Source organism: Cheilinus undulatus, linkage group 12 (genome assembly GCF_018320785.1).
Source record: "Cheilinus undulatus linkage group 12, ASM1832078v1, whole genome shotgun sequence".
NCBI classification, from domain to species: domain Eukaryota; kingdom Metazoa; phylum Chordata; class Actinopteri; order Labriformes; family Labridae; genus Cheilinus; species Cheilinus undulatus.
The window spans coordinates 9,110,256-9,134,333 of NC_054876.1; the positions used below are offsets into that span (position 1 = coordinate 9,110,256).

At 38.5% G+C, this 24,078-nt stretch overlaps 1 protein-coding gene across 1 annotated transcript in view; it reads left to right on the forward strand.

Annotated features, from left to right (window-relative positions):
- The first annotated feature begins 1,959 nt into the window (after window positions 1-1,959).
- The window catches only part of si:dkey-250d21.1, a 28,491-nt gene continuing 6,372 nt past the window's right edge, over window positions 1,960-24,078 (forward strand). Inside the window, exons 1-8 of the mRNA XM_041800964.1 lie at window positions 1,960-2,315; window positions 6,366-6,486; window positions 6,880-6,987; window positions 7,072-7,108; window positions 9,450-11,239; window positions 11,329-11,359; window positions 14,185-15,950; window positions 16,050-16,098. Coding sequence (XP_041656898.1) covers window positions 2,221-2,315; window positions 6,366-6,486; window positions 6,880-6,987; window positions 7,072-7,108; window positions 9,450-11,239; window positions 11,329-11,359; window positions 14,185-15,950; window positions 16,050-16,098 — 3,997 coding nt within the window. The 5' untranslated portion in view covers window positions 1,960-2,220. The remainder of the gene's footprint in view (window positions 2,316-6,365; window positions 6,487-6,879; window positions 6,988-7,071; window positions 7,109-9,449; window positions 11,240-11,328; window positions 11,360-14,184; window positions 15,951-16,049; window positions 16,099-24,078) is intronic.

The following is a 24,078-nucleotide window of genomic DNA, read 5'->3' on the forward strand; positions in this document are numbered from 1 at the left end:
TTTACTTGATGAGTACTTATCATGACTGACGTAGATATGGGAACTGATGATTTTACTAAAGATATTTCAACCCATACAGACCTTCACTCGACCGTCCCCATTGAATTCAGTTCTGTATAAATAAAGTTTGAGTCTAGAAATGACAGGAGTCATTGCACAATAATTCCTCACTATATGATTTCAGTATAGTACTCATTGTTCTTTTCTGCAAAGACACATGGTAGCATAAATAATTAATAAGCGCACACAAAGAAAGTGCTAGATGCTATTTAGGATCTAGGATCAGAGGGATTAAAATGGTTGATTGAAGAATAGGAAGGGTACATAAAGACAGCATGTATTAAATCTGCGGTACAAAGTGTGAAAATGAGGAAGCTGAAAATCAAAACCAGAGAGTATTAAGTCAGGACAAGAGCAGAGCTGCAGGCTAACGTGCCTCTGAAAGTGTCAGAGCTTAAAGTTCAAACAAAACATGCTTTCTATACACATATGTCAGATATGATATAAGCAGTGCAATTTGATGGGAGGTTTTAAATATGTAGAAGTAGGTAGAAATCTATTTACAACAAATAAACATAGTTTATAATTTTCAGAATTTGGCTTAAATGACTGTCCTTTTTATGGCAAAGTATACAGCCAATGGGTCATTCATAGAAAAGAGACACTGTTATAACTTATTAACCATTTTGAATATACTCCCAAAATGTTCAGAATTAATCTAAATGTTAAAAATATTTTTTAAATTTTAATTTTGATCAATCTCAAAATATCTATAGTTTATCGCTATTAATCATCCCTTATATTGCATTTTAAAATCCCACTGTTTTGCATTCAAAACTGCTTTGTGACATTTTGGGCTGTCCTCACTTCTTGTTTGGATAAAGACCCGCTTTTATAAGTAGATTGAAAATTTTAACATGAACTTAATCACAAAAAAGAACTGGTTATGGATTTTAAAGGAAATAAAATTGTAATTTCACAAACACCTTAGCCCTGCTTAATGTAAAATATCCTACTGTTTCTTACTCAAACACTTTTAATAAAGCTCATTCCAGTAAAATGCCCCACCTCATGAGCACATTTGCACTAATGCATCTATTGACTGTAACTTGAATCACTGTGGAACAATGCCTCACCTCATATGCACACTTATTTATTTATTTACTGCAACTCAAAGTCAAATCACTATAAGACAGCTCACTGCAGTAAAATGCCTCACCTCAAAGGCACCAGTTAATCTATTAACTCTAGCTCAGATACTGTAAGAAACTCCCTGTGGTAAAATGCCTCATCTAATATGCACATTTGCACATTTAAGCTTATTTACTGTAACTGAAACCACTGTTAAAATGCCTCACCTCATATGTATATATGCTCTAGTTAATGTATTCTGTAAAAAGGCTGAAATTGATCAGTTTACTGTAACATAAATCACTGCGGTAAAATACCTTACCCCATCTTAACGTTTGCACTATTTAATCTATTGAGGGTAACTCAAATTCTGTAAGAAGGCTCACTGCAGTTAAATGTCTCACATCAAATGAATATTTGCACCAATTGTTTAGTCAGCATTCTTGCACGCTTTGCACGTCTTGCAACCACACTATCAATGCACATGGATTTGTTTATACTGGGAAAATAACCCCCAAAAATTTACATATTAAATTCTTCTTTTTTTAAATACTTTAGTTGTATTTAATTCTATATTTAATGTTGAGAGCAAAGCTAACTGGTGTCAAATTCTTTATTGCAAAGCATACTTGTCCAACAAAGTTGATTCTGTTTGTACGGTCACTCGTCTGGCGCCGATGCCTGTTCCTTGCTGTCATTTGTTGGTTTCCCGATAGAACCAAACAGGACATGAACTATCTTGACTTCTAAAACTCTTTGGTCCAGCCTGGCGGTGCCATCCTGCACTCTGCTGGACAACGTGTTGTACTACACGGTCCAGTTCCTGGTTGATGGGATAACACGCTTTCAGCGACACTTGGCTCAGCACGGAACATCAACTTTTGAAAGCATGGATTCAGTGGGTTCTTAGTTTGCCAAAAAAGACAATAACAAGTGACAATAACGTTGAAACTAGAGTGAATCGGTTGCAGGTTTTGCCCGAGGCATGAATCTGTAGACTCTCCTGCAGGTTTGCTCTCAGTAGGCTTGCAACCGCCAGCTAAGCTAGCTAAGTTGCTAGCTAGCTAGCTAGCTTCATTGCAGTTAAAAATGACTGACTGCTGCGCTGCAGTGAACTGTGATTACCAGCGAGGAGAATCGGGAAACTCCACTCCGCTCTTCAGCTTTCCTTTGGATCCAGAGCGGTAAGACTACCACTTATTTCATTGAGCTAATCATGAAAAATAGCCACTTAGCATGCAAAATGTACGTGTTAGCCCTCCAGTGTTAGCATTAGCCTAACATCATGTTGGCTAACAGTGACACAACTCTGGAAAATGGCGCAGACTAACGTTACTCTGGAAAGAAAAGTCCGTGTGAAATACTATCCGTTCTTTCAGTTGAAGTCAGATACGGACTCTGTGGTGTGGGATTGACATAATGGGTGTGTGTTTTGTCTTAACTCATTCAAATAACGACGACAAACCACACTCAAAAACTTTTTTAGTTGTAATTTAAATCGCTATCGGTAGACGACACCTACCGTCTCCATAGTGGGTAACGTTAGACCAGTTAGCCTAGCAGCCTTAAATATCATAATTTTGATGGATATATTTAGAATATTTGTATGTTAAGTGCCAAACCACTCAAATAAGGAAGTCATTTTGCGGTATAACCTATTTTAAAAAAATATATAACTAAACGTGTATTTTCTTAGCATTGAAAGAGGGATGTCTGTGTTAATAAACAGAAGTATAGCGCCTCCCTCCTTCCTGTTGTTTCCTCTGAATTGGCGCTGTTTTCATTTTGAAATGCTTGTGTCCAGTAGTTTAAGTTGAAAGGAGGTAGCATTTCAACCGTCTGAGCCTTAATATTGCATCTGCGCTGGATAGAAAATACCATTTTAAGAAATATGTAGATTTTTTTCACTAGAATAGTTTTAGTGTTTCATAAAGTAATCTTCCTATGTGGTGTATTTTTCTTTTGGTCTTACTGTATCTCAGATATTCCTGTGAAATTTTCAAAGACAGAGAAATTCATATTTTGTTGTAATTGTTAAAAGACGTGTCTTGTCATGGAGGCCCCCCATGGTATCAAGTTTAATTGCCCAAACTGACCTCTGAAACATGGATCCCCCACCCCACCGCCCAAACCTTTTCAGCTTTGTAGCATTTCCAGTGCTACCCACCTCGGCAGCTTTTTTCACAATATTTCTTTTTTCTTTTTTTTTTAATTTAGGACTTTCTGTGAATTAAACAGCACATCATAGGGTGTATTTACTACACAGAAAACAATATTTTGTTTACACACCGCAGACTTGCGTAAATGATTTTCAGAATCTGCGAAATATTTCTGCAAAAGTCATGCCACTCCTAATGTGCATAAAAGGTGTCAGAAAATTGGTCTCTGAATTATTTGCCTTTTCGTGCTATTTATTCATGTTGTCCTCAGTGTGTAGTAATAGCCTTTACAATGAAGGAGAAATGCACTTAAATGCACTTCTGCGTTTGTGCTGAAGCAAAGCCAGGGAGCTTGTGTGTCCTTGGATCCCAGAGCACATATGCATTATGGGAAACATTTCAGATATTTTAATTGTGTGTGGGATGTGAGGGTTAGCCTGTATGCAAGGGTCTATGTGAATGAAGGTATGCATGTATGCATTAGTGTAGTTATGCATGTTGGATTTTTTGTACACAGTAAGTTTTTAGGTCTTGGCTTTTTATTTAGATGATTTTTAGTATTAACCCTATAGAACCCAGCCTAGCGCCGGCGCTACAATTAGCATATTCATTTTTGATTGGCAGTAGATTTGATAAGATAGATTGATCATTCTTTTTACATATAAAATCAGGGGAGTTACACTAACATTTCACACATTTACCATGTTTCAGAGGGCTTTTTAGTTGCAGTGATGGGTTTGAAAAAATACACAATAAAGCGCACATAACAAAAATCTTTATAAACGAGACCACGGGTATTTGCAGCACTTCCTACGTTTAAATAAAGATCATCACGTTGTGGGTATGACATGTCACATAATTCTTAAGTGTCTCTACACTTAAGAATTAAGTGCCCCACCCCCGACACCAGGAAGAGGCATATTTTCCCAGGAGTTGTAGTTTTTTTCCACAGAATACACTGCTGAACTTAGCCTGCACACATACTTGCCTTTGCTCTCCTTTCAGCCCTAGTTTTTGTAAAAAAAAAAAAAAAAAACTCTTCGACACACAACCCACACACACCAGACATCCATCACACACACCTTTGACACACTTCCACTCATATGTAGTTATGGATTCACAAAACCTGTTTGTGTCAAACAGTTTTGGAGCTGGCGTGAAGCTTTCAAACTAATTATAGCGCCAGATGAAGAGTCCAACTACTCATCTGGCTCTGTTTTTTTGCAGGTTACAAAATTGACTATATCTCAAAAAGCAAGTTATGTACAGACTCCAAATAAATTTCCTGCGGTTCCAGAGGATATTGTGCAACTTGTTTACATTTACAAATTTGAGGGATACAGCTGTGCAATTTCTGTATTTTGAAATATATGTGAAAAAAAAAAAACTGTTTTCATTTTTTTTAGGTTTATTGCACTTTTAAGCAATTTATTGTAGTAGTTAAGACATAAGTCAATACATACTATTAACACTTGGGATATAAGGGTTATATTGATGTAAAGCAAGAAAACAAAAAAACAAAAATTGCACTACAGTTTATAAAAATGTAAGAATATGTCCTGGCAGACTTGCACAATTTTAGGTTCTAAGGGGTTGATTTAGATGATTTCAATAGGACCACAGTACTTTGTTTTGTTCCTTCTCATGTAATCACATTTGGTTTTGAATGACAATTAATGATCCTGGAATAACATTTTTCCCATGTCACTTAATGTTTTTTTCTATTAAGAAATAAACAAATTAGTTCTAAGTGAAATTCACATGTTTAAACAAAAATTTTCTTGTAGTCAAGTGTAATTACATATATTTTTACTGTTTAACTGTAAGTGGCTCTTACACTATGCAGTCTCTTCAATGAGCATTAAACCTGGTATCTATTTTTTCTTCAAACTGACATAAACTACATCAATTTGAATAACTCCTTTTTTCAGTTTGCTTGTGTACAGGAAACCATGGTAACTCCATGAAATGGAGTACATTATGTTGGTGTTAGAGAGGATAAATATTAAGCAGCAGCTGATCATTACACTTAAGACAAAAAAAGGAGACATTGGAGGAGACGGAAGTTAGGGCGGATGAATCAGCTGAAACAGAGGACAGGATTTGTTTTTTTGCTCTGATTTTGCCACAGAGAGAGACCTGGATGAGTAAATGCAAGCCAGTCAGATAGTGTTGTGGGCAGGACATGAGGTGAGACTGTACAGAGTTAAAACAGAACCAAAGGGGAGGTCCACCCTGAAGTGAAGCTAAAGCACACCTTTGAATTGATTGATTTTGGCCTCAACAAATGCTCCCTCAAATTAACGCTGCTGCTGCTTGAAGAAGCCAAACTGTGAATGAAGTAGCTATATTTAAAAAAGAGATGTCTTTAAGATTTAAGGAACAACAACACCCATTAAAAAGACTTAAAATGACAACTGGATGAACTACAGAAAGAGCTAAACCAAGACAAACCGACCAAGTTCAAGAGAAATCAGTCCACTTTTAAGAAGGACATGTCTACAAAGAAGCAAAAAGACAGTGACGAAGCCATACCACAAAATAAAGGGTGGTTTATGATGGGGATCTTTCAAGACTGGAAGAGTCCTCTTCATCTTGTTTTTCATTCAAGACCTCAGACAGTCAACAGTCCAAGACCACAAGAAGTAAGACCAGATGACTCAGAAGCAAATCATCATAGACCCAAACAAAAACCCAACAAGGTGGGAGTGAGACAACAATGAAAAGTGATAAGGATCAATTAAGTGTGGAAGAATCTTTTTAATCCTAGATCCAAGAGATTTTAAAACTTTAGATATAGCAGCTTAGTGGCCGTTGTTTTTCTGCCTTCATGAAATAAAGACTTTTCATTGATTTCCCCTTTTGAGTGCCTCAGATCTCTTCGATAACTTTAAACTTTGCCCCCACAGCGACAATTTTTAAAACATTTTTTCAGACCAATACGGCACTCCATGCATATTCTTTGTGACTACTTAAGAACTTTTAGAACACATGGAGAAGTGCTTTGGAGTTTGCCTTTTCTAACCACATGTGTTAACCCATCAGTTGGTAACTCTATGCACATTTATTTTACAGATGCAAACAATGGGTGAACAACTCTCAACGGCAGGATTTGGCGTCAGAACCTCCTGAACAGTTGCATAAGCAGTACAGACTTTGTGCAAAGCACTTTGAGCCCTCAGTGATCTCTCAACAGGTGAGAAACAAATCTGTTTTGCATTAATCTCTGGATTTGTAGATGCTTTGATAATAAAATAAACTGCCAATGTGTGACCAGACAGATGTTATTTTTGTACCATGAGTGTTGTTGATAATAGCCTACCACAGGGCGTCACTAGTAAAGTTTTAGTATGTGCTCTCCCTGAATACCAAATTCAGACTCATCTTGAAATACTGCTGTCTTCAGATTAAGAGAAGTTACACATTTCCATGTATTCCTTAGAATTAATTATTTTGTTTGATCCATTATCGACAAAATAAAATGCGGTATTTGGCCAAACGCCAACTATCAATAATTGGTCAAGCTGTATTTCATAGCTTATTGCAAAAAGCAAAAACATAACTGACCTTCTGCCATTTTTTCTTGCAGAGCGGCTCCTGTAGCGTGTTACGGGAAGATGCTGTTCCAACGATATTTAACTTCACAACACCTGTGAATAATCAGTCAGCCAGCAACAGGAAACGAACCCGGGATCCTGTAAGTATTCTACCTGTTTACATTTTTCATCAGATGTTTCACACGAAAGCTGCTAACCTGTTAATATGTTTTATCTCTGCCTAGTCCGAAGAGGAAGCGACTTCTGTGAAGAAAACAAAAGGTAAAAGTTAAAAATTCTATAAACATCACTCTAGACTCTTTTCCACCTTTCATGCACTCTGAATTAACAACAATTGTGGCCTCTAAGTCAAAATCACCTCTCACTGCTGTATTTTTTAACACGACTTATTTGCTGAAATGTGAAGAAATATTTTTGTGTTGTGGTTTAGTTATTGTTAGGGTGAGTTTGAATCCAGTGCTTTAAACAACTGATGTGGTCATAGATCCACTGATATAAAATGCCAGTGGCTTTCATTCATCACGTTCCCCCTGCTCAGACTAACAAGAAAAAGGCCGTTGAAATGCCAAAGTGAGTCGTGTCAGCTTTTTGATCCTTGTCACAACTTCTACCATCAATATTGTTTTTATTGATCATACACTTTAAGTATAAGCAGTTATTAGAAATGAGGCATCCTGAACACTTAATATTATTGCTGTGATATCGATACTATCGGATATTATAGTATAATATCAATTAAAGTTAACTATCAGTATCAGCAGGTACTAACATTTTTGGCTAATTTTTATAACCGGTGTATCTGCTGTAACTATCTGCTTATATCAACTGTAAAAAATTACCTGTGTGTGTAAGTGTATGAAGTCTTAGACAGAACATAAGACCAACATCAGTCTTCTTCTTTTATTCTTTTGAAATTATTATTATTATTTTCAGAGATACACTTAGACATATACAAAAATAAAATTAACACGGAAATACACAATAAGCACCAAAGATCGACAGAAAAGTTGAAACAAATAAATAAATCCATAAGACAAATAGCATCTTACATGATTTTTGGATGGCAATTATGTTGAACAATATTGGGTTCTTTAAGTACACTATTTCATGTTCTTAAATGTCCATATATCTTGGTTCCTGACTTTAAAGAAATGTATTAAATTGTTCCCAAGTTTGAAATAAATTCTTTACTTTTCCTTTTAGTCAGTTTTTCCATGGCTAAATAATTAGAGAGACTCTTAAACCAATGTCTGACTCTAGGCATGTCAGGTTTTCCATGCTGTTGTAATACAGTTTTTGGCCAGAATAGAGCATAGAGTAACATTTGTTTTTTTTTCTGTTTGTATCTGAAAGACTCAGCTCAGGTGGGAAAAGTCTTAGAAGAATGCCCAAGGGCAGATAGTAAGCCTAGCAGACATCATATCAGATGTAGTTTGGATAGTTTTTCTCTCAAAATGTTTTAATTTTTGGGCAGCTCCAAAGACTGCGAAATATGAGTCCTTATCCAGGCCACAATTCATACATGGATCAGAATTTCTGCTATCACAGCGATCTAGCAAGGAGGGATATAAATATGTATACGAAATCCTTTGAAATTAAAATAAGTATTGATAGTGTGGCTTTGTTTATTTTGGCCTTAAAAACAATTCTTTAAATACCTCCAGATAAGGAGTTGCCTTTTAAATGCTTCAGGTAAATTCCCTTGCAGATCTCATCTGTTAAGCCTCAAAGGACACACTAGATAATCTCAACAGTTGTGGTTTTATTATTTATTCTTGTTTGTATCTTCAAATAAGGACTTAAGTTTGATTCTTTGTTCATCCTTTAACTATAGAGTGTGTTTCTCAGGATGGAAGTTTTAGGTCAGACTTAGTCTGTTTTTGCTAAAATTATGGGTGATTAATGGTATGCATACTTTTGTGTCTAAGTCTATTTCCTTATAAAAATTGTTATACACACACACACACACACACACATATATATATATATATATATATATATATATATATATATATATATATAAATTCATGGCACATATTTTATATTTTGGCATCTCAAACCCAAAAATGTTATGTGGTGTGACCATCAGCATTTTATCACACTATTCTAGATTATTTCAAAGAAAGAACACCCCCAAAATAAATATGGGTGAGGCACTGCCGACACTTTTGGGGGTACTTGCCAAAGATTTCAATTCATATTATTAAAAGGAAAGTATGTGTATTTAAAACAAATGCAAAGTTGCACCCCCTGATTGTTTTTGGATGCTGAAGTTATAAATACAGTCAAAAATAAATTTAAACACTTTTAAAAGTTATTTCATAAAGGAAATTTGTTGAAAGACATTGTTCCACATGCAAACACGTATGAGAATGCTTTAAAATTTACCTTCTTGAAGTCCTATATGTGATTGCCCCATTGGTAAACACCATCATATTGGATATTGGCAAAAATCCAATATCATCCATCTCTACTTTTTAGTTATAATCACTGTTAAAATGTTTTTCTCCTATTATCAATAAAAATTATCCAACCTAATCAGCATTATAAACTGATTATAAACATTCAATCAGGTCTTTTTGTATTTCCTGTCATTAAACAGAAACAGAAGACTCTAAGGTGAAGAGCGAGGCCTCTGGAGAGAACAGTGTGACACCTGAACTGCAGAAAGAGAACCAAACCCCAGAGGATGCAGCCACCTCCAAAGCAAAAGAGACTCTGAAAATTTATTTCAAAGAAATCCTGGCACTCACTGGATTCAGCATCAATGGTGCAAACATCAAAGCTGATGAGCCGATCGGAGGTGCGAGAGGTCCGCAGACTGTCAACCCAATCTGCGTGGAGAAAATTGACAAGAAAGAAATCCTGCAGTTTAGTGAAGACCTCATGCGGGAGGAGATCCAGAACAGCCTCAGACTGGCTCGGTTCTTCTCCATTCTGCTTCAGGACGTGACGAGTATAGAGGGAAAAGATCAGATTCCAGTTTTCATCAGGTCTGTCACAGTAGATGGCTTTCCACAGAAGCACCTCATTGGGTTCTTACCATGCGACATAGATGCAGAGAATCTTTTTTACATGCTTCTGTCAGAGCTGAGGAACAAATGGGGCCTGAGGATGGAGCACTGCAGGGGACTGACGTATCTGGTTACAGGCAACATGTGTCAGAAGATGCGAGACCTCACCTGTAAGATTCTGCAGGAGTTCCCCCAGGTGGTTCTGTCACCTAGCGACCCATACGCCTTTAACATATGGATTATCCGCTGCATGCCTGTGCCCTCCATTCAAAAGGTGGCAGACACTGTGGAGGAGGTGGCTGTGTTACTCAGGAGAGCACCAGAGCTGTACAGAAGATTGGAGGGAAATATCCAGTTGACATACGGGCACATAAAAGGAGAAGTTGACAGGATAAAGACAGCGCTCGGGGAGAACTGGGAATATGGCACTGATGCCTTTCAGACCATGTTAGAAATCCTGGAGCCATTCCTGAACTGCATCAATGAGATGATTTCAAAGGTAGATGAGGATACGGCTGAACAGATGGCCAAGCTCAAGCCAATTTTGAAGAATTTCAATTTCATCATCACCCTTGTTGTTCTGAAGAACACCCTCTGTTGTGTGAGCATACTCAACTCTAGTCTCAGGGGAATTATTAGCATCAGCAGTACCTTACAGTACACAATCTCCAATGCCTTAAAGCTGGTGAGCAAATACCAACAGGAGCTTGCAATATTCAACAGAAAATGGTTTTCAGATGCAGTAGGCAGAGCAAAGAAACTGGGAGTGGAGGTGACGAAACCAGAGATGGGCCAAGCAGGCGAAGATGAGACCTCACTGGAGGACCTCTACAGAGAAACCCTGGGCCGGCCTATCCTTAATTATCTTGTCGCCGAGGTAAAGAGAGTGTTCAGCATAGAGATGGTGAGGATTCTCAGATGGCTTTCCCTCGTACCATCTTACATGGCTGACCACAATTTCAGCATTCGCAGAGATAAAGTAGCAGATGCCAACTTGAACAACCTGGCAAGACCGGACACGTTCTACGAAGAGCTCGGTTGTTGGGAAGTGAAGTGGAGGCATGCGAGCAAGCGCAGGATCCTGCCGACCACAGTGTTTGCCACGCTCAAGATTCCAGATATCGGGTTTTATCCCAACGTGCAGAGCTTGTTGAGGGTATTGGGAACTGTTCCATGCGTAAATGCAGAAGCAGACGTTTACGGCCAGTACCACATGGTGCTGGAGCGGTGCCACGCCTACCTGAGAGCCACACCAGAGGACCAAAGACAGTGCAGCATGGCGTATGTGTACGTAAACCAAGATGTGCACTTCAGTGTTGAAAAAATGGTTGAGTCATATGTCCAGAAGCACCCAGACATCCTGCAGCTGCTGCAGAAGGTGAGTAGATATTAGGTCTGTGAGAGTTTTATTAAATAATAAATCAAGTCACGAATCTTAAAATTCATTATAAATATTGCTTTTTATAGGATGAAGACGCAAAGGAGATTCCTCCTCAAGGTGAGCTGACTTTCAGATTATTTTAAATATATAACAGTGTGTCCCAACAGCATGTGACACGAGCAAGCGTCAGTGACAAAATCAGCTTGAGTCCAGCTCAAGCAGCATGATGCAATGTGCTGCTTTTACAAAGATGCATGTTTCTATATTTGTTTCTATTACTCACGTAGACATGAGCAAGGAATGATGAAGGGGGAGGGAGATCAACAGGACACTGGAAGAGTCTTACAGGAACATTTATCCCAGTTTGTCCGTCTTTGTTACCCATCAGAGCATGTTAGCTTGTTGTACACATGGCAGTAGTGTTGTATTAGTAATATCCATATTTGTGATTTGAATTTTTGCTCTAAACTTTTTTAATGTGGGAGCAAAAAAATTCAGCTCACTGTCGTCAGATCCAGTCAGTACAAGGCATCTTACTCCCTTTGTTTCACCTTTGAAATAATAAATGTCTCACAAGGGTAAAAGGAAATTTACAGAGCAGGAATGTTAATATTTAACAAATATAGTGGTGACATCAAGTATCCAATATTGGACGATGCAGACCTGATGTTCATATGGTGTTAGAACATGCTGTAAGAATGCTTATTTCTGATTTACTATGCATTCTCTCCATTCAGATATCAAAAATACACAAAGACAGGGATGCATGACATTATTGGCATAATATTGACTGGCCAGATTTCTTCCAATACTTCCAACTAGGGGTGTGAATGTCTCTTTCTCAAGAGTATTCGATTTGAATCTCGATTTACAGGCTCGATTCACTGATGATTCTTTAAAATACAGAACAGTTCAGTCTGATGTGATTCGGTGCAGTTTGATGCAGTCCGGTGCAAACTGATTATGGAATCAAAATAACTTTTGCTTTAACAAAACTGAGAAAAAGGAGGGGAAACAAGATAATTTCACCACAGGTTAATTGTCTCTGAGTTTATTTTTAAAAGAGACAAAATCCCTGGTCTCCCATACAAACATTCTGGCATTTTTATGAACTGAAGTTTTCATCACACACCTGCCCAGGTGTCTCACTTTGACAGTTAGTTGGGAGACAAATATATATCAGCATATTAGCTAAACTTTAGCTCCACTGTCTCAACTGGTGAGGTTTATGTGCTGCCAGTCTCTTCTCAGAAATGTACGAACGGGCAGACATTTCTCAAGTTTTCTTTCCTTCATGTGAAGTCCACATGAACTGTAGCTGACATCTTGGTGATGATCAGTGCAACACATCCAGCTACCGAGCGAGGACCTATGGCTACGTAACTCTTGTTTAAAGGAAAAATGTCACAGCGAGTCATGGGAGATTAGAGACACTGAGCACAAGCATGGCAGAATGAGTGATGAAAACAAGCAGCAAAGCCTCAGTGAACTGATCTCTAAAGTTAAAACCACTGCACAGACCGATTCATGCTACATTTTTACTGATCCAGGGCTGCACGGATCGATGCACTCGGTCCTGTGATGATAAGATTGGCTTACCGATCCAGTTTGGTCCATCATTACACCACTTCTTACAACCAGTATATCAGCTGTATGCAAGGTTATTATAGTTAACTTAAACTAACTAAATAACTAGAACAAAAATGTGAAAATTGCTTTAGTTAACTGAACCTAATTTAAAACTAAGGTTTACCGGGGAGCAGGTGGTCAGTGGTTAAAGGCGCTCCCCATGTACGCGGGCAGGCCAGGTTCGAGGCCCTTCACCGCATGTCTCTCCCCCACTCTTGACCCTGTTTCTGACTCTATCCACTGTCCTCCTCTCAAAAATAAACCTTAAAAAAAACAAACAAACAAACTAAGGTTTACCAAAAAAATGTATGATACTCACTCAGCCCTGATGTGTGAGTGGAAAAAAACTAGAGAAAAACTAAAATTGATGAAAACTAAACTTAACTAACATACAATCAGTAAAAACTAATTAGAAATAAACTGAAATTGAACACAGAATGTAGAACGAAATCTAATGAAAAATTCAAATCTTTTGTATCCTTGTCTGTATGTATGTATAACTTTGTAACTTCTTGGTAGGAAAAACAATGTTTTTCTTTGTTTATCCTCATTCCTTCGATTTTACAATGTGTTTAAAGGACTGAGACTGAAGTTTGCTCTATATATTTGTCTGTATCAGAGACGCATGATGTTGGATTTTTTCAGATATGTCAGTATTTATAAAATAATTTCAGCTCATATTGATGCTGACATTTAAATGTAGTTCAGACCTAAAACTTTAGTCTTTGAAACACAATTTATAGTTTGAGGGTGAACAAATAAACAAATTTAATTCCTTAAAATACAAAATTTAAAGTGTAAAGAATGATGATTATGAAATAGACTCACTGACCTATTTGGTTGTAAATATCAGCAGAACTTTGTTGCCATATTGATAATATTGTGCATCCCAAATCTGTTTTATTTGTACCACCTACAATAACTTAGGAAATAATGGCATATTTAATGTTGGCAAAAAAAACAATATTATGCATCCCTGATAAAAAGAAAATTGTTATATGTTTTTTTTAAGAACAATATTTTTGTCCAAATGTGGGTGTAGAATATTGTTGTGTACACCAGTAAATACTATATGGCAACAAAAAATAAACACCCAACATAAAGTGCCCAAATTATCTAAAATTGCTTTGCTTGCTTGGGATTTTCGTCAGTATTGCTTTCTAGTAATTAAAAACAGATTAGAACATCTCTAAGTTTGATAGTGCTTTTATTCAACTGCAGTGTCTGCTTTCACATTTGCTTGTTTTATTTTGAGATGCAATGTAAATATAATTGCTTATGCTAATAATGACTTCTCCCACCTCATGATTCAGTGGCATCCCATGGGAACCATGCTGAAAAGGACACTGAAGAAGAATTACAACTCATAAACCTGGAGATGGATGCTGAGAGGCTTGTGGAGTTGAAATGTGCAGAGACTGACAGAGAAGCTCTTAAATCTGCTCTGCAGGCTGCGGTGACGGCTGCATACAGCAGTCAAAGCAGACATCATGGTGACACTTCTGTTCAGGACGGAGAGGTCGAGTATGTGACCAAGTCTGAAATGAACGAGGTTCTCGCTGTGTGTGAGAAAGCTGTCAGAGAGGGAATCCTCACAGAAGTGGGGAGTTCATTCTTCTCCTTATTCATCGACCGTGTGGTGAAGTTTGGGGAAAAGGACTATCTACCACTTTTTCTCAGGTTTGTGGACAGTTTCGATGTAATGCGACTGGAGCTTATGGGGTTCCTTGAGGCAGATCTTGATTGTGATGCCATGGTACAGCGTCTCCATGAGATAGTCACAGTCGAGTGGCGTCTGGATCTGAATAACTGCAGAGGACAAGCATATCTGGGCTCTGGTGATGTCTCCTACAAGCTAAAAGCCTTTGCCTGCAAAGTCCAGGAGAAGCATCCTCTTGCCATAAGCACACACTGCTCTTCCTACTCTTTTAACACATGGTGGTCTAAATCCATCCCAGTGCCTGCCGTTAAGAGAGCCCTGGATACATTTGAGGAGGTGTTGATGTTTTTTGGCAGCACTGCTGCTCTACAAAAACAACTAGACCATGTAATAGACTTTGGACTGAGAGAGAGCTATGAGAAGGTCCAAGAGCTGCAGGGGAAGTTTTGTGCCCAGTGGCAAGAGAAGCACGATTCTTATGAAGTGTTTGTGCAGATGCTTGAGCCACTGGTTGAGTGTCTGGAGAAAATCAAAAACAACCCACAGAGATGGAAAGGTTTCGTCTCTGAACAGGCTGGGGCACTGCTCCGCAGAGTGATGGAGTTTGACTTCATCATCGCGATGGTCGTCCTCAAGAATGCATCCTCTTTTACTAGAGAGCTGAGCGCGGGTCTTCAGAAGGACCACTTAAGTGCTGCATCTCAACTTTGCCAAATCGGTGGCATTGTAGCCTCTCTAACTCGAGTGAAAACAAATATGAAAGTCTTTCATCAGAACTGGTTTGACGAGGCTTGCGCAATGGCCCAGAGTCTAAGAGTGCAGATTGAAGTGCCTGAAAACTCAATGCCAAGAGACGGCATGATCAAGCCAGTCGGCTTTTACAAAGATGCACTCAGCGTGCCCCTTGTAGATAACTTAATCAATGCTGTGAAGGATCATTTCTCAGACGACCACAAAGAAGCTCTAAACTTTCTCTCCCTCGTTCCCTGCTCGGTCACAGTGAGTTACATGTTTGAGAGCTTGAAGTCAAAGCCTCCTCTCTACAGCAGAGATCTCCCTGACGCTGACAACTTCTTCACTGAGCTCTGCTGTTGGAGAGTAACATGGAAGACCAAAGTTGCTTCTGTGACGATGCCAAGCTCCATCTTCCAAACATTACGCCTGCCCATCATGCAGTACTTTGGTAACATCAATGTGCTGCTGAGGGTCATGTCGGTGCTACCCAGCACAGCACTGGAGGACTGTGGGGTCGTTATGCGCCACAAGAAGTTTCAAGACTACCTGAGTGACACAAATCCCAAAGACAGGTCCCTGTGTTTGGCTATGCTTCAGGTGGGCACTGACTTCAGCAGAGACCTCGACCACATGGTGACCCAGTGCTTGAAGGTTACTCCACAAGCGCTGGAGGGTATCTGTCTGGTATGTACATCTTTTCTTCAATGCCTGAAAAATTTTACCTTTTTTTTAATTTTCACTTAGTTAAGTTGTTCTAATGTATTTTGTTGATTGTACTTACAGGACAAGGAGTCGAAAAGTTTCAACAAGAACTCTGAAAATAACATGGAAGGTATGGCATTTTATTTTCAAATGTCGCATATATTAACAAATCTATTGTAATCAGACTGCATTACTTCACTCATTCCAACACTAAAGCCAGATTCACATATGCACTAAACTCCTGAAAGGTTTCTGAAATTTCTGTTTACTCCATGTGAGAATGCAAGCAGTTAAATGTTTTATATTATAACTTATTTGGATTTTTTTCCTGTCACCCCCCTAAGTTTTACATGTGAAGTAGAGTTGTGCTGATTTGTAAATAGAGCAGGAGATAAGCAGAAAATTCATAGCAAGTGAGTGTAAAGGGTAATGACTTTTAATACTGCATCTAGTGCATGACCAGAGATTATATTTAAAGTAGGGCTGCCAGATAACAGTTTCTGTTTAATTGCAATTAGTCTCACCTAACCCTACCCTAACCCTAACCCTAACCCTCACCTTTTTCTTACATTCTGAAATTTCACGATCAGTTTATCAAAATTCTGCTTTCAAATTTTTTTTTTTCCAATTTTGGACCAGCTCTTTTAAAACAAAAAGAAATGATTTTGGGTAGATCACAGATTATGACATGAAATCAACCACAAATATGAACTTGTTATGGATTGTTAAGGAAATAAAGCCCAAACACACCAGCATGTCAAAACAAACCCACACCAGCAGCAGCCAGTTGCCTGTCGATGCGCCGCGGCACTTTAGGCCAGGTGTCTATTTCTGATGAGTCTTTCCTTGAGAGAATAGCTATTTTTCCATCTCTACTGCCATAGGAGCTGCTCTGTTTTAGGCGGTTTGAGGGTACAGAAAAGAAATCTAGCGGCAGCTTTTGTCCAAGGTAAGAATAGACAAGAGGCCTTAGCTGCTGGTGAAATACCACTGTTCCTGTGGTTTTTTCACTTACCCAGACAAGTGATCGCCAAGTGGGCTTACAGCTCTGGTATCAGACACCTGGCAGTGGAGTGGCTGTTTGGGAGCTTAACTCTTAATACACTGCTGTTGGTGTGTGTTAAGGATGGCAGTTGAAGGGTCTCAAATAACATGACATGCCAGTGTGTTTTGGGCTTAAGGGATCAGTAAAAAGGTAAATGCTTCATATCACAAGGTGCAGATGACTTTTGAATTTTGTGCAGTCTGTATTATTTTGAAAGTGAAATGAGACATTAGAAAGCGTTAGTGAATTTATTTTGCACTGTGGCTGCAGAGAGGTGCTGCAGTGGCTTAATCAAAGTGTGCTGAAAGGGACGATAATGCACGCAATCATGATTTTAAAACAAATGAATGCACTAATCATGGACAGTAACTTATCACAATTAATGTCTTCTTGTTGACTAGAGCTGTCAATTTTTCCTAAAAAAAAACACATCCTTATTTATTGCTTTATCTGTTATTGAGCCACACTAGACAGGACCTCAGCATCAGGAAAATAATAATCTTTAGACAACAGAAGCGGTTTTTAAAAGTGTTGGATTTTAACAGCAGTAATATGCTACTTATGCATCGACCAACATCCTGATGGCCTTTTGAGTGATCCTGGTTATTTTAATGGAGATTATTTGCTAAAAGAAAACCTGTCAGTTTGATCTGCTTTCTACAGCAGAGAGGCAGAATAGCTACAGATGCATTGCATTTTGACAGATTAACCCACAGTGGGGAAATATCACAGATTTTGAATGTCTGACGAAAACTAAATTACATTTTAGTCTAGTTTTTGTCATTTTGACATAAACAAAACTTAGTTTTTGTCAATTTTAGTCATCACACATCTACTGTTATTAGTTTTAGTTTAGTTTCTGTCATGGAAAAAAGGCTGTTGACGAATAGTTTTAGTCATAGTTTTAGTCATAGTTTTAGTCAACAAAATTAACACTGCGAGCCAGCTTTGAGAGCTACAGGCAGTACCTTATGTTGCTCCGTTAAAGAGTTTCCTTTATGTATGTTTGCATCTCCTGAATCACTCTCCCTGTTTTTTATTTTACCATAAAAATCCACACAGAGCTTCTTGTGTTGAGATGTCATTTTTGTTCACTGGTTGATCTGCTTCCATCTTTGCTTTGTAAAACTTGGCGCACCGCTGTCCTTTTTTACTGAGGCAAAGACGGCACATGATGGCTAAGTTATCCTGAGAGCGCTCTCTGCTGGATCAAAAGGCAAACTGCTTCAGACAGCATGGTGTGCTGGTTGATCATTTATTTTGACTTGGAATGGCTCATCACAGTTTGAATTTAAACCTCCACCCATGGGTTCAAATTAATGTTCGGATTTGAATAAAAAGTGAAAGCCCTAATACTGACAGCCCTAATAGGCTATATGCATGCAGGGGTGCTGACGTGTTTCCGGTAAAATCTCAGCCAGTCGCATTACTTCGGGTACTGCATTGATAACAGTGTTACAGCCGTGAGCTAGCCATGTCCGAGAGGAAAAATATAAATTTCAAAGAACAGGATGCTCTACATTGGAACACTGCTGTGTGCCGTTATGTACAGCATCCAGCAAATACAATGCTGTACTTGGCTTTCACACATTTCTGACTGATGTGAAAACCAGGCATAAGTGGATCGTTGCCATCCGATTTTTCGTCAGCCCTTTGTGACAGGGAGAGGACTGCTGGAAAAGGCAGCAGTTCCTTCATTGTTTGAGTCGAACAATTTCTCACTTCCACCCTCAAGACCAGGAGCATTGGAGAGAGTGGGCCATACCGGCAGAGGAGGATGACGTGTCATGGGAGGAGCCGGCTACGTGGGACCATGACTATGCAAAAGCCCCAGATCCTGTTGTGATGGATTTATGTCTTGAAGAAAACGAGACCCTTAGAGCTTAAATCAATGACCTTAAAAGCCAAATTGAAGAGCTACATATAAAGCAGCGGTTTGGGATTCATCGGTTTTTTGCCTCCGACAGCGACATCCGCTTTTTCACAAGGTAAGAATGTAGAAAGAAAAACAGAAATAAAAGACTTTCATAGTATTATTTTCAAACATAGAAACCAGTTAATGTTATCTTAGCTCAATAGTTTGTGAAGCTTTTATGGTGCAGTTTCTATCTCCCTGCGTGCCTGTCTCGCCTTTGTGCTGTGGTTTTGTGCACAGTTTGGCATGAAGTGAAAATCATCTTTTAAAAGTTGACGCCAACAAAAATGAGTCCAAGGCAAATTATTTCGTAAGATAGAATAATGTGCATTTTAAAAATTATTGCATTTTCATTATTTTAAATAAATCCTTCATACATGAGCTATTAAAACCCAAAGATCCCCCCCCCCCCGTTAACCGATGCATTGTGCCACCCTTGCTAATTTAAAATTAAAGGAAGAAAGATTTAATTTAACCTTGGAAAATGATAACCTTGCAAAGCAGATGGATACGCCCAGTTCCGTGTTTTTTGCTGGCGGATCCATCTTGTTAAGCTCCCATCTGAACCGTTTGAGCCCAGTTAGAAAGTGACAGGACCATTCAGCGACGAGGGCTAGTACTTTCAGGCACAGCAGAGTCGAGACGTAAACAAGCAGCAGCAAGAGGCCAGTGCAGTTGTGGCAGAAGAGCTTAGCGTGGATGATGCTTAAGCGCAAGTTTTATCAGAACTTGACAACAATTCTTTGTTGAAAGAAGAAGAAAAAACAGCAGTGAGTTGTTTTCTTTTAAAAAAGGACAAAAGTCGAGTACTTACATGACTATAGTCGCCATGTTTTGCGTTATTTCCCGGTAGCTGCACACGCACAGCTCGATAACTGCTACGTAACATGTTTTGTTGCTCTTATTGGCTTGTAGCTATGTGATAGAACGTTCATCCAATCGTGCTCCGAGTTTTTTCAAAGCCTCTGCCTTTTCTCAAATGTTTCCTATTGAAGCTTACCCAGATGGATGTGTGAAACAAATCCATCTGGCGTGTCAGGTTAGGAAAATCATTGTTTTCCACAAATATCTTAGATCCAACAAGACCAAACAAAACAATGTCTATCATCATGTCTGTAATTGGTAAAGTAAATAAATTCCAGGGGAAATAAATGCACAGATGGGATTGGTGTTAATATTGTAATATTATTCCTGTGCTAACCAACATTTGGTTAATTTTTGTTGTTAATATGTTTTACTGAGTGGCCACTGTAAACCCTTCATTAATCAAAAGAGCCTGTATTGTGCATTGCAGTGCAGCCTTCTCTCGTATTAAGCATAGATATTCTGCTTTTCCTCTTTTTTCCACATAAAGATGATGAGTAAGGAGGGAAGGGGGACTTTTTCAGGGTTTGTTTGAAAACTGTGATTGGAGTTTCATGTTCAAAACAAAGTTTTCTCCTTCAGTGGAGAAAGTGAATCACTCCGTCTAATCAGTTGCACCGGTCTAATCTGACAGTTCCGGCGCATTTAACTCTTTGAGTGTGCTAAGTGCAGGGTCTGTTAACGCACCTACAAGGCTTCTTTGTGAAAATAAGGTATTAGCTGAATATTATTGTAGCCTGTAGACTTCATTTACACTAAACTCAAATTAATTTTGTTATTTTATTTCATTAGGTTCACATCCTATGACTCCCTGATGCGTTTTTGGGCCTTAATAGAGCCCTTTTTGCCATATATGGTCAGTCGGCCTCAAGCACAGAGAGGTACCAAAACACAGCCCTCTTGCCCTGCTGTAAGAAATCTTATTATTGTTTTTATTGTTATTATTATTGACTGCACAATTCTCTTGATAGCAAGATCAGGTCTGATAGTATTAGATTAATTTGGGAGAAACCTACCTTAAATGTTCTGAAATGTTTTTGTTTTGAACAGGCTCACTCCCTTCAGCCCATCGATGAAATGTTCATGCTTTTGAACTATCTTGCGCTGGGATCAAAACAGTATGACCTCGCTCTCCGTTATGGAGTCCACCAGACGACCGTTAGTCGCATCATAACAACATGGAGCAACTTCTTGTGCGCTGTGCTGGGATCAGTGAGGATCTGGATGCCAGAAGTGGAAATACAGAAACATCTCCCTGTGGAGTTTAAGAACTATAAAGACACCGCGGTCATCTTGGACTGCACAGAGCTGAGGTGCCAGTGTCCATCGTCAACTTTTCTCCAGTCGGAAGTTTTCTCATCGTACAAGTCACACTGCACCCTCAAAGGGCTGCTTGGAGTTGCACCTCATGGGGCAGTCACCTTCGTTTCTCCACTGTATGCAGGATCAACCAGTGATGTGCAGATGTTGCAAGAGTCAGGAATCCTTTCCCTTCTGAAACCTGGGATGGCCATCATGGTGGACAGGGGTTTCCTGGCTGATGACGTTGTGTCGTGTAGAATCTACGGGCCTGCCGGTGAGGTCAGGGAGACCTACGCCATTACACGCCTAAGGGTGCATTTGGAGCGTGTCATACAGCGAGTGAAAGAGCACAAGTTCTTTGACTCTGAGATTCCCCTCCGGCTTTTGGGCAACATTAATCAGCTCTACACCGTGGCCTGTCTCCTGACCAACTATGAAAATGGGCCACTCATAAAGTCTAGGCAAAAAAACCCAGAGTAGATTCTGTATTAAGGCTGCATTGGCTACTGTCGTTGATTATTTTTTAAATGTTTTTGCATAAAAATTTACTGTCAACACTAACATGTCTATTAACAAAATAGTTGCTTATTGTTTTCTATCAGTAAAGAAGTTGATAGCTCTCGCAAGAATCTTATATGTGCCATGATAATGTTTGCACAAAAGGAATGTCACTCCAAATCATATTCACTATTGTGCCTTACATAATTCTCATAATCCAGTGCCTTCGTTGTATGATTGCAGGGTGAGAATTCTTTCACTACAAGTGTTTATACCAAATCTTAGCAACAAATCTATGTAGATTGTACAGAGACCTATTTGACACAAACAAATGAATAATCCTTACAGGGCTGTATGACAACTTCAGCACTTTTGATTTATAGCAAGAAGGTTCCTAATTCACATCCTGGTTAGGCCCTTTCTGTTAGCATGTTCCCCCGGTTGCTCCAGCTTCCTCCCACTACCAAGGACATGTTGGTTAGGTTATTCGGTGACTCTTGATTGTCGTTAGGGTATGAGTGTGGTTGTTTGTCTCTTTGTGCCAGCCCTGTGACAAGTCCAGGGTGTACCCTGCCTCTGACCCAGCGATGGCTCCAGCTCCCCACATGGGAATAGAATAAGGGGTGTAGAAAATGGCTGGATAACCTTTATCCTTTTCAAATGTTTCAGAGAGCAGGGAATGTGAAATTTAAGATTTAACACCACTTGGTTTTGGAGCAAAGCATCTTTAATCATTCAATACCCTAAATGATGAAAACACAGCACCGCTAATCAAAATACTTTGCTAGGGATGACTGATATTATTGGTATTATATTGGTTATCAGTAAATATTTGCTTAAAATTGAATTATCAGTGTATGTTGAAATGAAAATTTTGGCAGATGTTTGTATTCCTGAATAAATTTGTGGAATTCAGAGCAAGACCAACACCTACGTCAGCTGAAGTCTTTTGCTTTGTTCATCCACGTTCCTTAAACAAGTAGTTTAATGGTGTTCTGAGGCACGTTGTTGAGTCTTGGGGAAAGCCTAGTTGTGCTGTTGGAGTTGCACTAAAAATATACATCAACTTAAAACACTGTAATGTGTTCTTAATGAGGCTGTTTTGCATAGGTAGTAGGGGTGTGAGGAGACTCTTATCTTGTAAGAGATGAGATTTGGGCCCACAAGAAGAAGACAAGAATTTACAATTTTGGAGAAAAATATCTGAGGGGAAAATACCTCCATTATACAACTGAAAGTCATAATCGCATAGCATTCAGGTCTATTCAGAAATGTTGCAACAAACTCCTTTTATGTTGAATAGGCTATAAATGCTTACACAGTTACACTCAAACTGTACATTTTAATGCACTTCAAATTTCTGTGTATTGTTAATTTTAAGAAAAATAATAAATTAAAGGTCGATTAAAATATAATTAGGTTAATTTTATTTTGTCATGTCAAAATGGGTCAAATTTTATACAAACAGTATGAAAGGGATGATTTGGTTGTTTCTCTGTATTCTAAATACATTATAAATTTAATTTCTCACTGTTTGCATTTTTATATTTAGTTAACTGTAAAAGACTTACATTGAATAACTTCTCTCCCAGGTGATTTTTAAAGGTGGAAAAGGGGTCTGTACCCCACGTCTTCTTTCTTAAGATGACTATAAACTTTTTGTTTGTTGTTAATATAAATCTAACAAAAATATTGTAATATAAAATAATATAAATACAACAAAAGTAAGGAATAAAATGTGCAAAAAATATTTAAATACAACATAACCAAAATTAGCATTCATAATAACTACAATAATCATGATAATGGAAATATTTACATGTGTACATCTTCACTTGTGGAAGGACTTAGACCAGATTATAAATAAAACACACACAGTGTACATGGTGCTAATGTGACAGAGGTACTAATTTCCAGGTAAATATTACACATCTGCCAAAAATACTAATGATATAAATAATTTAATATGAAGTTAAAGAGTGGGAAAAAATAGCCATTTGGGAAGGTGGCTGTAACATTTTTGGGACTGTGGGGACAAGTGTAAGAAAGGAGGAAACAGTGGACTGATGCTACTTGAAACTCTGCTTCCACTTTAGCTTACTAAAGATGGAGCGATCTTCTCATCTGCGATCAGAATGTGATTGCCTAACATTACTGCCCCAGCACACTGACTGATGTTTGACACCTTTATACCATTGTTAAATAATGTGAACTAGCTAATTGGTGCTCACCTATACTGGAGTGATGCAGAATTTCCTGTTTCACTATCCAGACAGCAGCATTTTGGACTCAAACACTTTGTAATTGCATAAAACTATCCATGGTTGTGTAGACTTTAATCCTGTAGCTGGGGAAGGGGAAAGATCTACTCTACTGTGGGTACACTGGTTTGTAAATACCACTAAACCCCAACTTCTGCCTTGGACTTTCCAAATTAAGTAATTTAGATAGCATCCCAGGTGCTGCACAACATGATTAAAAACTGA